This window comes from Limulus polyphemus, unplaced genomic scaffold (assembly GCF_000517525.1).
Source record: "Limulus polyphemus unplaced genomic scaffold, Limulus_polyphemus-2.1.2 Scaffold194, whole genome shotgun sequence".
NCBI lineage: Eukaryota > Metazoa > Arthropoda > Merostomata > Xiphosura > Limulidae > Limulus > Limulus polyphemus.
The window spans coordinates 248533-262693 of record NW_013665804.1 but is presented as its reverse complement, the minus strand read 5'-3'; the positions used below and the strand labels follow the sequence as shown (position 1 = coordinate 262693).

The following is a 14161-nucleotide window of genomic DNA, read 5'->3' as shown; positions in this document are numbered from 1 at the left end:
TTTTGAGCTTTCACTGACAATACTTATTAAAGATAATTTTAAGCGTGAAAACTGTCCATATTTTGATGTCATGGTATGTAAATTAAAAATTGTTATTTTACGGCGATAATCTTGTTTTCTTGTGCCCAATAATGCATAATTTCATTTGATAAACACGTTTAGATTGAATGGTAATTTATAATCAGTCACAAGAACGTCGAATCTGAATCACTTGAAAAAAACACGGGGGTGCTTAACTTTTTTCCAGGTTTATATATATTAAAGCGCTTAATTTTTCATTATTGCATTACTGACTCTGCCCTAATAGTTCGCGCCTCCCCAAAGATATCATTTGAGTCCCCCCTGAGGAACACGCCCAACACTTTGGGAAATGTTTTATTACTCAGTTGATTTTTAGTTCTGAACGATATAGGTAGGTTGCTTTGATTGGAACTTAATATTAATTCATCAATGTTCCAAGTAAAGGAATACATGAAATTCCTCAACATCATATAATAAACTAATGATTTGATTTATCAAAGAAAAAGCTAAAAACAAACAGCGGCACTCTTTGCTATCAGAGAAAAGTTAAGTATATAACGTTTCTCCGCCATGAAAGTATGCCGGATGCTTCCATTGTAGATTTGTTCTGTACCTCATGGTCTCTTAATAGCACAAAATTACCTCAGTGGACTTCTTTTTAGCCGTGCCCAGCGAGCCCTAGTGTTAACGTGCCGATCTATAGAAAATAGTTGAAAGAAACCCAAACTGTATGCAGTAGTTTGCCGGACTAAAGATCTAGATCAATGTGAGTTATTGATAATCAATACGTAAATAGCGCTGTGTTGGACAGTGGGTTTGCGATAATTTTATGAATCGATAAGAATGCACTACTTGTTTGTTTGTTTGTTTTGAATTTCGCGCAAAGCTACACGAGGGCAATCCGCGCTAGCCGTCCCTAATTTAGCAGTGTAAGACTAGAGGGAAAGCAGCTAGTCATCACCGCCCACCGCCAACTCTTGGGCTATTCTTTTAACAACGAATAGCAGGATTGATCGTCACATTATAACGCCCCCACGGCTGAAAGGGTGAGCATGTTTGGTGGGACGGGGAATCGAACCCGCGCCCCTTAGATTGCGAGTCGAGCGCCCTAACCACCTGGCCATGCCGGGCCAATGCACTATTTAATCTAATGTTAAGATACTGCTTTACCAGTATGATATTTCTCAAATCATCACTTAGATCACTATATATATGTTGGGTTTCTTTATTCCGAGCGTTTACTCTAAAATTGTATCCCAAATGATTCCATATTCCCAACTTTGTCTCAACATTGACATTTTCCAAACATAATTCCTCGAAATGACTTTGTACACGTAAATTAGTTTCTAGTCGAATATTTTCCTAACATTGTTTCTCAGAAGAGATCCGTACACGTTAGTGTCTACACTAATATTCCCAAATATTGCTATCAAAGTGACTTTTTTTACCCAACTTTGTCTCTACGTTAATATTTTACCAACATTATTCCTCAAAACGAAGTAGTACGTCTAACATTGTCTCTTCACTGATATTTTCTGAACATTTCTTTAAACGACATTGTAGGCTTTTGTCACTAATGTTTCCTAACCTTGTATTTTGTAAGCCTTACCATTTACATTAATGTTTGCTCTTGAACTCGAAACAAGAGATGTTCTGATCTGCCTCTTTCTCTCCACAACATTAACTTTACCTACAGAGTTGCATAACGCTCTTTTCATCATTTACACGGCAACGTTTGCATGATATTTTAGAGTTTGAGATCTAAATGGAACATTCTAGTATGAAATTCTGGAAGAATGAATGAAAAAGAAGAATAAAGTTGTCAACCACAAATAAAGAAGTCTTGAATTATTTAAAAAATGTACTTTTATTATTGCACAGATATGAGTAGATGAGAAAAATGTTAAATGATACAGCTTTAAACTCTTACTGGTGGTATGGAGCCATGCCAAATCTGAAGCGACAAGCCATAAATCCATCTTTCTTTCCTAACTCGTTAACGTGCCACTTAAAAACCTTCGAAGAAGGAAATCATCTGGAGTTCATTATAATATAAAAACATCCGAGATTGTCGCAAACATCCCATTGATATCAAAATGGTGTTGGACGATAAGACTTTGGAGAAAACCAGTCGTCTCTTCAGAACTCGATTTCAAACATTGAAGCTTTTAGGTACAAGATCAATATGGTATAGAAGAATCATCTCGGATTTTGTGAGACTGAGTTGTATGCATTTACAATTATTTACTTTGTCTTAGAGTCTGTTCTAAATTTGTTTTCTTAAACTTGTGTGCTTAAAGAAAGATATAGAACATCGTTTAGTTATAACGTTTGTAGCTCTCTTAATTTGAGATATATACACGCGCTGAGAGTAACAGCTAAAATACTACCTAAATGCTTCAATTAATACGCGTTATTTACATCTAAAAACTTCCTAGTGGCTTGAAAAATGTTAACTAGTGTACTACGTATATTTTGTAATCCCACACAAAATGTCCAGCCATATTGTTAACATATAATTTACCAACAGTTACAATATTTTAAAATTGTAACCTGTTTTGTCAATCAAAACAAGTTTGTGGCAAATGTTGCACTTTAAGCAGTTAACAAATCTATAGTAAATACTGCATGTTAAGAACTAGTACCAAGCGAATATCTAGCAAACATGTTAAGAGTAAACATTAAGCGAGTCGGTAGCAAGCGTTGCATGTACAGAATAAGCTCTAGGTGAGTTTTTGGTAGGTGTTGCATGTTGGTAATAGGCATTTTAAGCAATTCTGTAAGAAATGCTTTATGTTAGGAACACAAATGGTATATGTTAAAACAGCCACTAAGCGAGCCTGTAGAAAATGTTACATGTTAAGAATAGACATTTAATTTGTTTTTTGTTGAATTTCGTACAAAGTTACTCGACAGCTAATTGCGCTAGCCGTTCCCAATTTAAAAATAATAGACAAGAGCTGTGTTTCTCAAATGGGTCGTGACCCCTAGGGATCACGAGCTGTCTGCGCTGACTCAACATTCTTTGAAGTCCTAGACGTGTCTGAGAGGTGCACATATCATCTTTGTTATGAACTATGACGAACTTCGCTAAGAAACATCAATAATTTTTAATCCCTGTAGTCGCGACGACCAAAGCTCGGATGCAGGGGTCGTCTGACAAATCCAGCTGAGAAACACTGGATTAGAGGGAAGATAGTTAACGAACAAGACCCACCACCAACTAGTGAGCTACTATAATCGAATACGTCACTCCTATAATGCACCCACACCCCAAAATGCGAAGCTCGATCTTTTTTTTTTTTTGTTGGAAACTGGGCGCGAACACAGAATTTCAGATTTACAATCAAATACACTAACTACTGAGCCATTCTCGTTCCGACGCTAAGCGCTTCTCTAACAAATGTTGCATGTTAGAAACAGACATTAAGTGATTCTGTAACAAATGCTACACGTTAGGAACAGGCACTAAGTGATTCTACAGCAAATGGTGTACGTTAAAAATAGTCACTAAGCGAGTCTGTAACAAATTTAGAGATACACAAAGTATGTTTGGTTTTAGTTTTATGAAGTCCGGATTTCAGAACCAGTACAATATAAACAAACAAGTTTTTGTTTTAACCAAAAAAAAAAAAAAGTTATTTGGAATTCACACACTGTAATAAACAAACAAAAACAAATGATCCAAACAAATAAATTCTGTTTCTTTTTGTGAAGTAATGAATTATAATGTATTTTAAGGACTTTCTTTTTTAATCCGTAAATCATCATAAAAAGACGGCAAAAAAAAACCTTCAAAAATTGAAAGTTTAATTTCCTGGGAATACATTTACTTCTGAAAGGGCCTTTCGTAGTAAGTACTTCCCTAGCGACGTTACTTACAGCTGTTAGAGTAAAGCTCTTCCCAAACCAATAAATTTGGCAAACAAAATGTGTTCTTCAAATAAATGCAATATAATTATTCCACATGGTCTATTGAATTATGTGAAGATTCAATTATCACTTAGCTTTTCTGTCTATCTATCTGTATGTTTGTCTATCTATACATATCTATTGTTGTTGATTTAGTAGGATTTAGTCAGAACAGTCTGTATTACGATGTAAAATTCAAAATACAGAATTATTTTTATTAATGAAAATCTTAATTGGTGAAAAGTAACAGATATAATTAGTATTTTGTGAACCTACTAGTATATAATAGTATATAATATTTCTAATCTTTTGTGTATTAAGCCTTTCTTGCGCTTTAACTAATATATAATAGAACTGGTATAGTACATAAAATAGCATGTTATTGTATATACATGGCGATTATAAAGAAAGCCCCCTTATTTAAAATAATTATATTTTAAAACCAATTCGTTGTAGAGGAACAAAATCCACTACAAGCACATTGAGAAAACAAAGTTTTATTGAGGAAAGTTTGCGTTATGCAGTATAACGTAGTTTTGTTACATTTTATATCAAAACTACGTTATACTGCATAAATAGTTAGTGTGTGATTTTATTTGTCTTCTTTCTCTCTCTTTCAACAATACGAGATTGGCGATTTGAATAAAATGTGTGGCAATGTGTAGGGTATTGCGTAGACCAACAAACACTTTCCAGAACAGATGGTACTTGCAGTATCTTCAACTCGGGATAAGTTTGATATGGTCGGAAGCATATTGGAAACCTTCTGTGGCAGTTTTTGAAACATCTTGTACTATGACCGAAATTTACGGAATAAGACTAATGATTTGCTGTTGAAATTTTATTCTCTTAGGAAAAGGAGTTTTTAAAACTTAATTATATTAAATATAGAGTTTTCTTTACAATCATTCAGTTATTTCTCTTTTACGCTTTTACTAGAAGAAAATGATTTGTATTTTATGTACTTATTAACAAGTAATATAGTTGGTATTTTATGCACTTATTAACAAGTAATATAGTTGGTATTTTATGTACTTATTAACAAGTAATATAGTTAGTATTTTATGTACTTATTAACAAGTAATATAGTTGGTATTCTATGCACTTATTACCTCCCCCCCCGTGGCACAGCGGCATGTCTGCGGACTTACAATGCTAGAATCCGGGTTTCGATACCCGTGGTGGGTCAGAGCACAGATAGTCCATTGTGTAGCTTTGTGCTTAATTACAAACAAACAAAATGCACTTATTAAATACGTGATATATTTAACAATGTGTGTATTTACTATATAATATCTAATACTTTACGTTTGTTGCACGCACTTTCTTAAAGAATATAATATATTTATGTTTGTTTGTAGCTACACCAAGGGCTATCTGTGTCTGTCCACCACTGGTATTAAAACCCAGTCTCTAGCATTGGAAGTCCGCAGACATACCACTGTGCCACTGGAGGCATATATTTATGTGTTAGCAAGAAGCTTACCAAGTGTATTTATAAATACAAATAACACTCCTTCCCTTATCGTTGATCTAGCTAAGTAACCATGGAAGCTGATATTTTCAAAACTATAGTCCATAGCTGTTCCTGTCAAATTTTTTTTTCTGTGTACTCGCCGGATTTAGGTGCAATATAATAAGTTTTTTTAATAACCTGTGCAATAATTAATTAGCCTCTGTTATTAATTTATAAAGACGTCTAGTTTCTCCTTGAGTAGTGTTTCCCGCTAAGTCTGCTACACGTGACCAATGAAAAATGACACAGACATTAAGGAGATATCAAGAACCATATGAAAGTCATTTTATTTACCCATTATAGTGAACCTAGAAACAGTTTCTTAAGCTTCTGGAAGCACTTTTTGCTCTATGTCTTGTCCTTCAAGCAAACATTGGATATTGTATAAGAGCATCCGGGTAATTTATAGGATGATATCGGATAGCCAAGATGAGTGAACTTAACTTTTTTCTAAAAAAATGCATCAGTGAAAAAAGGCTTCAGCTGGAGATACCATCTATTTACTCCAGATAGAAAACACTTAAATATTTAAAGGAAAAACTTTACTACATAAGGTACTATAGATAAAAATTCAATCGTTAAAATTCCGATTTTCTTTAACTTCCATTTCGAGTCATGACTATCGTATTTCATATTCCAACAGGTACATAATACAAATGATTATGACTATCGTATTTCATATTCCAACAGGTACATAATACAAATGATTATGACTATCGTATTTCATATTCCAACAGGTACATAATACAAATGATTATGACTATCGTATTTCATATTCCAACAGGTACATAATACAAATGATTATTAACTTTTGAATAACTACTTTGCTGTTTTTTTATTTGCTATTTTGCAGAAATGAGTTTTGATTTGTGTAAGCTGAAGATTATTTACTTTCCTAAAATAAGAATTATGACTACTTATTCGTATTATTCCAAACAACGCAAGAAAAAACACTCAACAAAAAACATTTAAATGTAGTAATCAGTTAAAGATTAACCATATAGTTTTTATATTTCTTCTGTAGAAAAAAGTATTGAAATATTTTTTGTCGTTTGGTTTATATATATATATACACTCTGACTGAAAAAAAACAAACACTTGGAAGATAGGAGCATTAACGGAAAAATATAAAAAGAGAGGAACGTATATGAGTATATATTTGCTGTTGTTCGGTTTATATATATATATATATATTTCATGTCGATATTCATACATGCATGATTTTACTGTATCATGTCGAATATATTGATTTGAATTGAATTGAGTATCTCCTCTTTGACACTTATAAAAATGACAATCGTTTAAAACGTTCATTTCGATAGTAGTTTTTTTCTTGCGCTTAGTAAATGACAAGGAACGGTGACATCCAGCGGAAATAATCCCCGTGGCCACTTAGCTAAGCTGGGTGTTCTATTGTGCTAGATGCATCCATTGCATCCAAACTTAAACATTTCTGCCAACATTACATGGCAGTCAGACTCATTTGCTTAAAAACCACAATACAAATTTTCTTATTGAAATAACACCTGGAATGACAAAACAAACGGTTGTAAACGGCCCACCAGACAATTATATTGAATATACGTCCTGATCCAAGAATTGGGTTCATCACTATTTTTTTTTAGGAAATTTACTTTTGAATTTTTTCAAAGGGTATCTACTAGTTAATTATAAGCTTGTAAAAGACGTTCACATCATAGCAACTACTGTTGTACCACTACCATATTTGTTATATCCCGGCAGGCCTAAATAGCTCTGAATTGAGGGTAACGCGTCGTCAGCAATGGATATGGCAAATATAATGTGATTGTAATATTATTATCATACACTCTTCTAATTCATAAAAATCCCCAAGGAATTAGATAAAGAATGTAATTTTTGAAAATACAATAGGCCTAATACTAATGTCTTATGACAAGAATAATTAATTATAATTATGCTTTGCCAGATTGTAAAAGGCGTTCATACCATAACGCCTTTTTATATCATTTTTCATATAAGTTGAACCTTTTAGACTCGTGCTTTAATGTTTGATTAATCGATAACGGTTTTCCAATTTAGTTTCAACTGGATTAGTGAATTTGTATATTAATAGCTCCTGACGAAACTGTAATAAAATAATGAGCCAGTACAGATACATTCTCGAGATGTAGATCGTTATTTTATTTACATTAATAGAAATTTCAGCCAACTTATTGTTACCATATTACCAATTAAAACAATATTGCAGAAAGTCACCCATCTTAATGTAATTATACCACTAAATGTAAACAATATTACAAAAATTCAGCCAATTTATTGTTATCATATTACTAAATATCATAACAGTATTGAAGAAAGTCAGTCAAGTCACTATTGTCAGTATTATCAAATAGTGAAAAGTCAGCAAATTAAATTTTATCACATTATTATTGTATCAGTAAATTAAGAAATGTTGAACAAAAACAACCAACTAATTCTTATCATATCATTATATTTATCAAATATATCAGAGAAGCCCAGGCTCAGTTTCAACATGTCACAAGAATAAACAAAATTGTAAAGAAATAATGATAAATTATTATCCTTGTTTCATAATCCTTTTCTCTTTATTGTTACACCATATACCATCCGACTAAGATCAAAGATTTTCTGGCGCCAGGATGTCACTTTTTGGCGTCTCTTTTTTCGCGTTTAGAAAAACAGGATCGTAAATAATGGGATTTAGAACAAGTTAGAATTGTCAGTTCTAAATCTCTAATTTATTTTATCATTGAACAGAAACCACTAACGTTTCTTTGTGTTGAATTAGAAGAGAAGTATTGTATTTTGCTTTAGGCACCCATTCACGTGCTGTCTGGAATATCAAAACGTTTACAATTCTTACGGGTTAAGAACAAAAACATTAACTATTTCTTGACACCAGCTTTTAAAAATGTTTTTTTTTTAATGTAACGTTTTCGACAAATCAATTAGAACCGATTATTTATTGTTAACATATCTGCAAAATATGCAGCACTACTACTATAGTATAAATAGGTTTGAGTACATTGTATTAAAACGATCTCACGTGACAAGCACAGTCAATATAAAGTTGCTGTGGAACGGAATGTACCAATACTACATTTTGACATTCTTTGGCGTTAGTAGGTAGTGTGATACCACCGAAACTTGGGACAGAATTTACCGACGCAAAATATTCATACACTCAGATCATAAAGATGTGTTCAGTCAGGAATTTAGAACTTCCAACATGGGAGTATCCATTGTACTTAATGGTATTGAAGAATGAATGAAGATTAATCAACACGGAGCACCAGAATCATCCAGATAAAGTATTTGTGGATCCAAATTTATAATATTTAGAATAAAATGTTTAATTAGAAAATAGTCATACCGCAGTCATGGTAAGTAAAGTACAACGTCTTCTATCAGGTGAAGATCCACAAACACTATTTCAATAACAAAAGCCATCCACGTGGCTCAGGAAAATTACAACACAACCAAGAAAGATCTTCTTCTGGGAAATCGACACAAGTCACGTGCACACAAGTTACTTCCACGAAATATCCAGGAAAGGAAGACAAACTGTAGAGAATTGTATGAAGGATGCCTGGCTAGATTTAAATAGCAGTGCACTTGAAGAAACCTTGATAACTCTAACAACCCTTGTGCCATTTTTTACCGGTAGATAGGTAAAAAAGTTTTCCAAAACTGATATTTAGCATATGACAATTCTTTTTCGAAAGGATTCACGATCAGTACTAGATACTGTGTCAGGGTCAAAGTTAAGAATCAGGTCAAGGTGGTGCGACACCAAAATCGTTTTAATATAACGTATGAAACCCTACGGAAATTGAACTACAATATCTATCCTAAACGAAACTGGTAGAAAATTGTGTTCAATAGTCAATACATTCTATGTTATTTTATTTCGATAATTTTATATTACCTTATATTTACAAGTTACGGAAACATTGCTATCAAACCATTTAGGCATAAAACATTGTTCAATAATTTTAGTTTATTTTGTTTTTGCAGGTTACGGAAACATCGCTCCCAAGACCTATTGGGGAAAACTAGTGACCATCGTGTACGCCATCATCGGCATTCCTTTAATGTTTCTTTATCTAACCAACATCGGGGACTTGCTAGCTAAGACTTTCAAGTACATCTATGGGTGGTTGTGTGATTGTAAACCGAATGAAGACAAACGTCGACGCCGACATCCTGAGCACTATCGAGTTCATCACATCGTTCTCCACGACACGACACCAAATACCCACAATTCTCTGAACCCAAATTTTCCCAGTAAGTTTGGTGGACCTCTCCCAGATGAAATCAAGATGGAAGCCCTGCCGGAAGAAATCTCAGAAGAAAAGGATTATGGGAAACAAAGAGTCAATGTACCAGTTACGTTATGCTTAGCACTGATTACAGGGTACATCTGTGGGGGCGCTTTTCTGTTTTCGCTCTGGGAAGGGTGGGACTATCTAGATGGCGCTTACTTCTGCTTCGTCACACTGAGTACTGTTGGGTTTGGGGATCTGGTTCCTGGTGACACTGTCGTTTCAGATGCTGAAGGATCTCAGCAAACGTTGGTCATTTGCTCATTTTATTTGCTTGGAGGCATGGCTTTAATCGCCATGTGCTTCAATCTTGTACAGGAGGAGGTCATCCGTAAATTACGGAGCTTTGGTAGAAAACTTGGAATAATACGAGAAAGAGAAGACACGCAAGCATGAGTCAAAGGCCGAATTGATGGATCATGTGTGAACAAACAGACTCAAGGAAAGAGGCTAAGGACTTGATCGAAAAGTCAAATAAGGTCGTTTAATTTGGGATCAAGATTTAGAATTGTAATGAAAGGGGGAACAAGCAACAAAAAAAGATTGGGAGCATGAGTAAAAATCTTAAGACTCAAGAGACACGCAGGAATGAGTCTTGGGTTGAGGTTTAGAACTGGAAGACATGCGTAAATAAATCTAAACGGAGACTAAATAATCTTACAAAAATGGGTCTAGAAAGGGACTAAAGGTTCTTATAGAACTGTAAAGAAACACAGTAAAGATCTGTTGAGGAAGATTTGAACCGTGGAAATCAAAACTGAAAAATAGGTACAAGATTATGAAAAGGCGGATTAAAGCTATTTGAGATCGAAGATAAGCAAAAGAGTTTGAGGAGTAGAAGAGCTAGAAATGTATGAAACCGGAAGAGAGACACAATAATATAAGGAGGAAGAAGAAAATTAGATCAGTATGAAACCGAAATGAGAGGTACAAGAACAATATGAACCCATAAGAGAACCGCAAGAGTTTGGGGAGGAGGATTAGAAGTATAACTGTCCACCTGAGATTTTGATAATTTATCAAATTATCAACTTTAAAATTTTGTAGGAAAATTATTTTGGAAAATGATAACAGTATAATAATTATGAATTTAAAGTTCAGTTTATTTAATAACAATACTTTAGCTATGACTTGAACACTTTGTTTCTTGTATAATTGCGCTCCAGTCTTGAGATCCACTTTTAATTTGCTCTGTATTTTTACTTTTCTTAGAAGTTGAACCTATAGGTTCTTTTATATCTGTATTCTACTCATGAGTTGATCTAATAATTTCCTATATCACCATACTTCATACCATGTCTTGAGCTTTTAGTTTCATGTATACCTACAATCTAGTCATGAGGTAATTTAACAATTTTCTATGTTACTGTATTTTAACTATGACTTGAGCTATAAATGTGCTCTAATCATGAGGAAAATGTTAGATTTATTATTTTACCATACTTTAACTATGACTTTTAGCTTCACGTATAACTAACTATACTCTACTCATGAGTTGATCTAATAGTTTCCAAATCGCCGTACTTTAACTATGACTTGACCTTTTAGTTTCACGTATAACTATACTCTACTCGTGAGCTGACCTAATAGTGTCCAAATCGCCGTACTTTAACTATGAGTTGAACTTTTAGTTTCATGTATAACTGTGTTTTTACTCATGAGTTGACCTAATACTTTCCTATACTGCCGTACTTTAACTATGAGTTGAACTTCTAGTTTCATGTATAACTGTGTTCTTACTCATGAATTGACCTAATACAACTTTTTGTTACCGTGGTTTATGTATGAGTTGAGTATTTATTTTTCATATATAACTGTACTCTACTCATGAGTTGATCTAATAGTTTCCTATGTTACCCTGCTTTAACTATTAGTTGAGTTTGTATTTCCCTGTACAATTGTTCTCTGTGTTTACTGTCTTACCACATTTCAAGAAAAAGTATTTCACAGCAGAGGTAAAGTTTGTATAAATCGACTTAGATGTGACTGTACACAACCAGACTTGACTAATACGTACTAACCCACATTTTCTCATAGTGAAGAAGGTGTCTGTCTTCTAGTGTTGGTTAACGACAATATATTAATGCTTCAGTGAAATTCAGACATCATTGTGCCTTACACAGTAATGTAGTTTCTATCAAATAGTAGCTGTTTCCATAGTCACTTGTAGCACTTTCACTGAGAGAACTTCAACAGAATAAAATCAATTATAAAAATTTAACCGTAACAAGGTTATAACGTATTTAGTATTAACCCTTATTGCATGTGAAGAAAGTATCAGTATAGAAGCCATAACGTCGTCCATTTTTCATTCAACAGATGATTGTAGTCCGTTAATGTTCTCAAACCTATCTATGTATACTCCACTAAAGTTTCGCTCTTACGACATTAGTCAGAGTTGGAAGGAAGTCAAGGCATACGACAGGGTCATATGTTCAGCAAATAATGGAAACAGCATTAGTCAGGGTTGAAAGGAAGTCAAGGCATACATACGACAGGGTCATATGTTCAGCATATAATGGAAACAGCATTAGTCAGGGTTGAAAGGAAGTCAAGGCATACATACGATAGGGTCATGTGTTCAGCATACAATGGAAACAACATTAGCCAGAGTTGAAAGGAAGTCAAGGCATACGGCAGGGTCATGTTTTCGGTGTGCAGTGGAAATACTTGAGTAATTGTAAGTTTTAAATTACCTACTTTTGTTTCAGAATTATTTTTCAAATCTTCAAATGATCAGGAGATAGGAGAGTTATTACTTCAATTGCAAAGTTGAAAATGATCCCATATGATACTCACTTAGCTTTACTCGGATTGTCCCTTTTTCTTGTAAGTTGTTATATCTAGATACTTCTTGTTTCAAGAACCCGGCGGTAGCATCTGCTTTCTATTAAGAAATAAAGTACAGACGAGACACAAAGCTAGTTGATCATAACAAAAGAACGGTGACTGACTGATATTTGAATGATGAAAAAGTAATGGTGAAAGTTAATGCTGTCTAACATAAATCTGTTCTGAAATGATGTTGTCTTAAGGGAGAACAGACACTACTTCAACAAAGAAAATAATTTACTAGTACCTCATCGATTTATTATTCAAACCCTTGCTAACAAACATATATCTAATATAACGCTATACGTAAAACACAGAAAGTGATTTCAATCAGGTTTAGGACTTACTGGGTAGTGACGTTTAAAACCGAAACAAATAGTCTCAATAACGTTAACACGAAAGCCAGGTTTGTTGTTTTCTGCTTATGTGTCATGGGTTCTCCGAAATATTAAGGAAGAATGACGTGTTATAGTTGCTCCTAAAGTTAAGGATACTTTCTTCCTTCAACAATGATTTATCACACCTACATATTATATACAGAATTCCATAACTTATATACCGAGCTCTAGTTACGTATTCCATTTCCCTTTTGTACTGTAATAACTCCACTTTACATTTTACCGGGTACAATCTAACAGCGATTTTACAAGAAACTGCACTTTGCAACTGCGAGAAACAACAAGAACAAAATAAAACTACGTTTTATTAATGTGAACAGCATCGCCAGCTACGTGCGTAATGTTTCCTAAGTCTGCAATTTTCAAGCCCCTAACACGTGTTCGTTAATGCTATTTGTAATGTAAAACAAGCCGAAATGGTTATATGTGAGATAAAGACGTTTTCAAAAATCAGTTAACATCCAAAGAGTGGACCGTGAACATAATCACGCTTCGGAGAAAAAGAATATTCTATTTTGTACTCCTTTGAATAATCTTTGTTTCCAGCCTTAGAGACTTTCCGTGGTCATGTAGTCTGGGATGGGATTTGTTATTGTTCTGTGTAGTCTACATAATCATTAGATTCTAGTCGATGAAGATCCGTCTTTAATAATTTTAGTTATTGGTCCAGAAATTTACGTAGTCATCAAATCATTCGGATAATGATGGACAGTCTCTAAGTTCTTTATCGTGCCTCAGTTTGTTATTACTTTGTGGGTTTTTTATAGTCATGGTGATGTGGGACTGTTTATAAATACTTTATCTCTTCTCGTTTTTTTTATTATTCTCTGGAATTCACGTAGTCATTTTGTCTCTCTGTGAAGAGGGTCTATCTCTGAATTTGTTATCTCTCTTCGATTTGTTTTTACTCTTTGTAGTTCATAAAGTTAGGTAATCTCTTGGTCATGAGGGTGTGTGACTAAGATCCTTATTCCTCCTCGGTTTGTTGCCTTATGTAAATTATATAATCATATAGTCTCTTGGTGATGAAAGGCTGTAGTTAACATCTTAATCTCTTCTTGGTTTGTTATTAAACTATATAGTCATATAGTCTCTTGGTGATGAAAGGCTGTAGTTAACATCTTAATCTCTTCTTGGTTTGTTATTAAACTATA

At 33.8% G+C, this 14161-nt stretch overlaps 1 protein-coding gene across 1 annotated transcript in view; it reads left to right on the top strand.

Annotated features, from left to right (window-relative positions):
• LOC106478256 (potassium channel subfamily K member 10-like) overlaps positions 1-14153 on the top strand; it is an 89417-nt gene extending 75264 nt beyond the window's left edge. The window contains exon 2 of the mRNA XM_013938788.2: positions 9470-14153. Coding sequence (XP_013794242.1) covers positions 9470-10173 — 704 coding nt within the window. The 3' untranslated portion in view covers positions 10174-14153. The remainder of the gene's footprint in view (positions 1-9469) is intronic.
• The last annotated feature ends 8 nt before the right edge of the window (positions 14154-14161 follow it).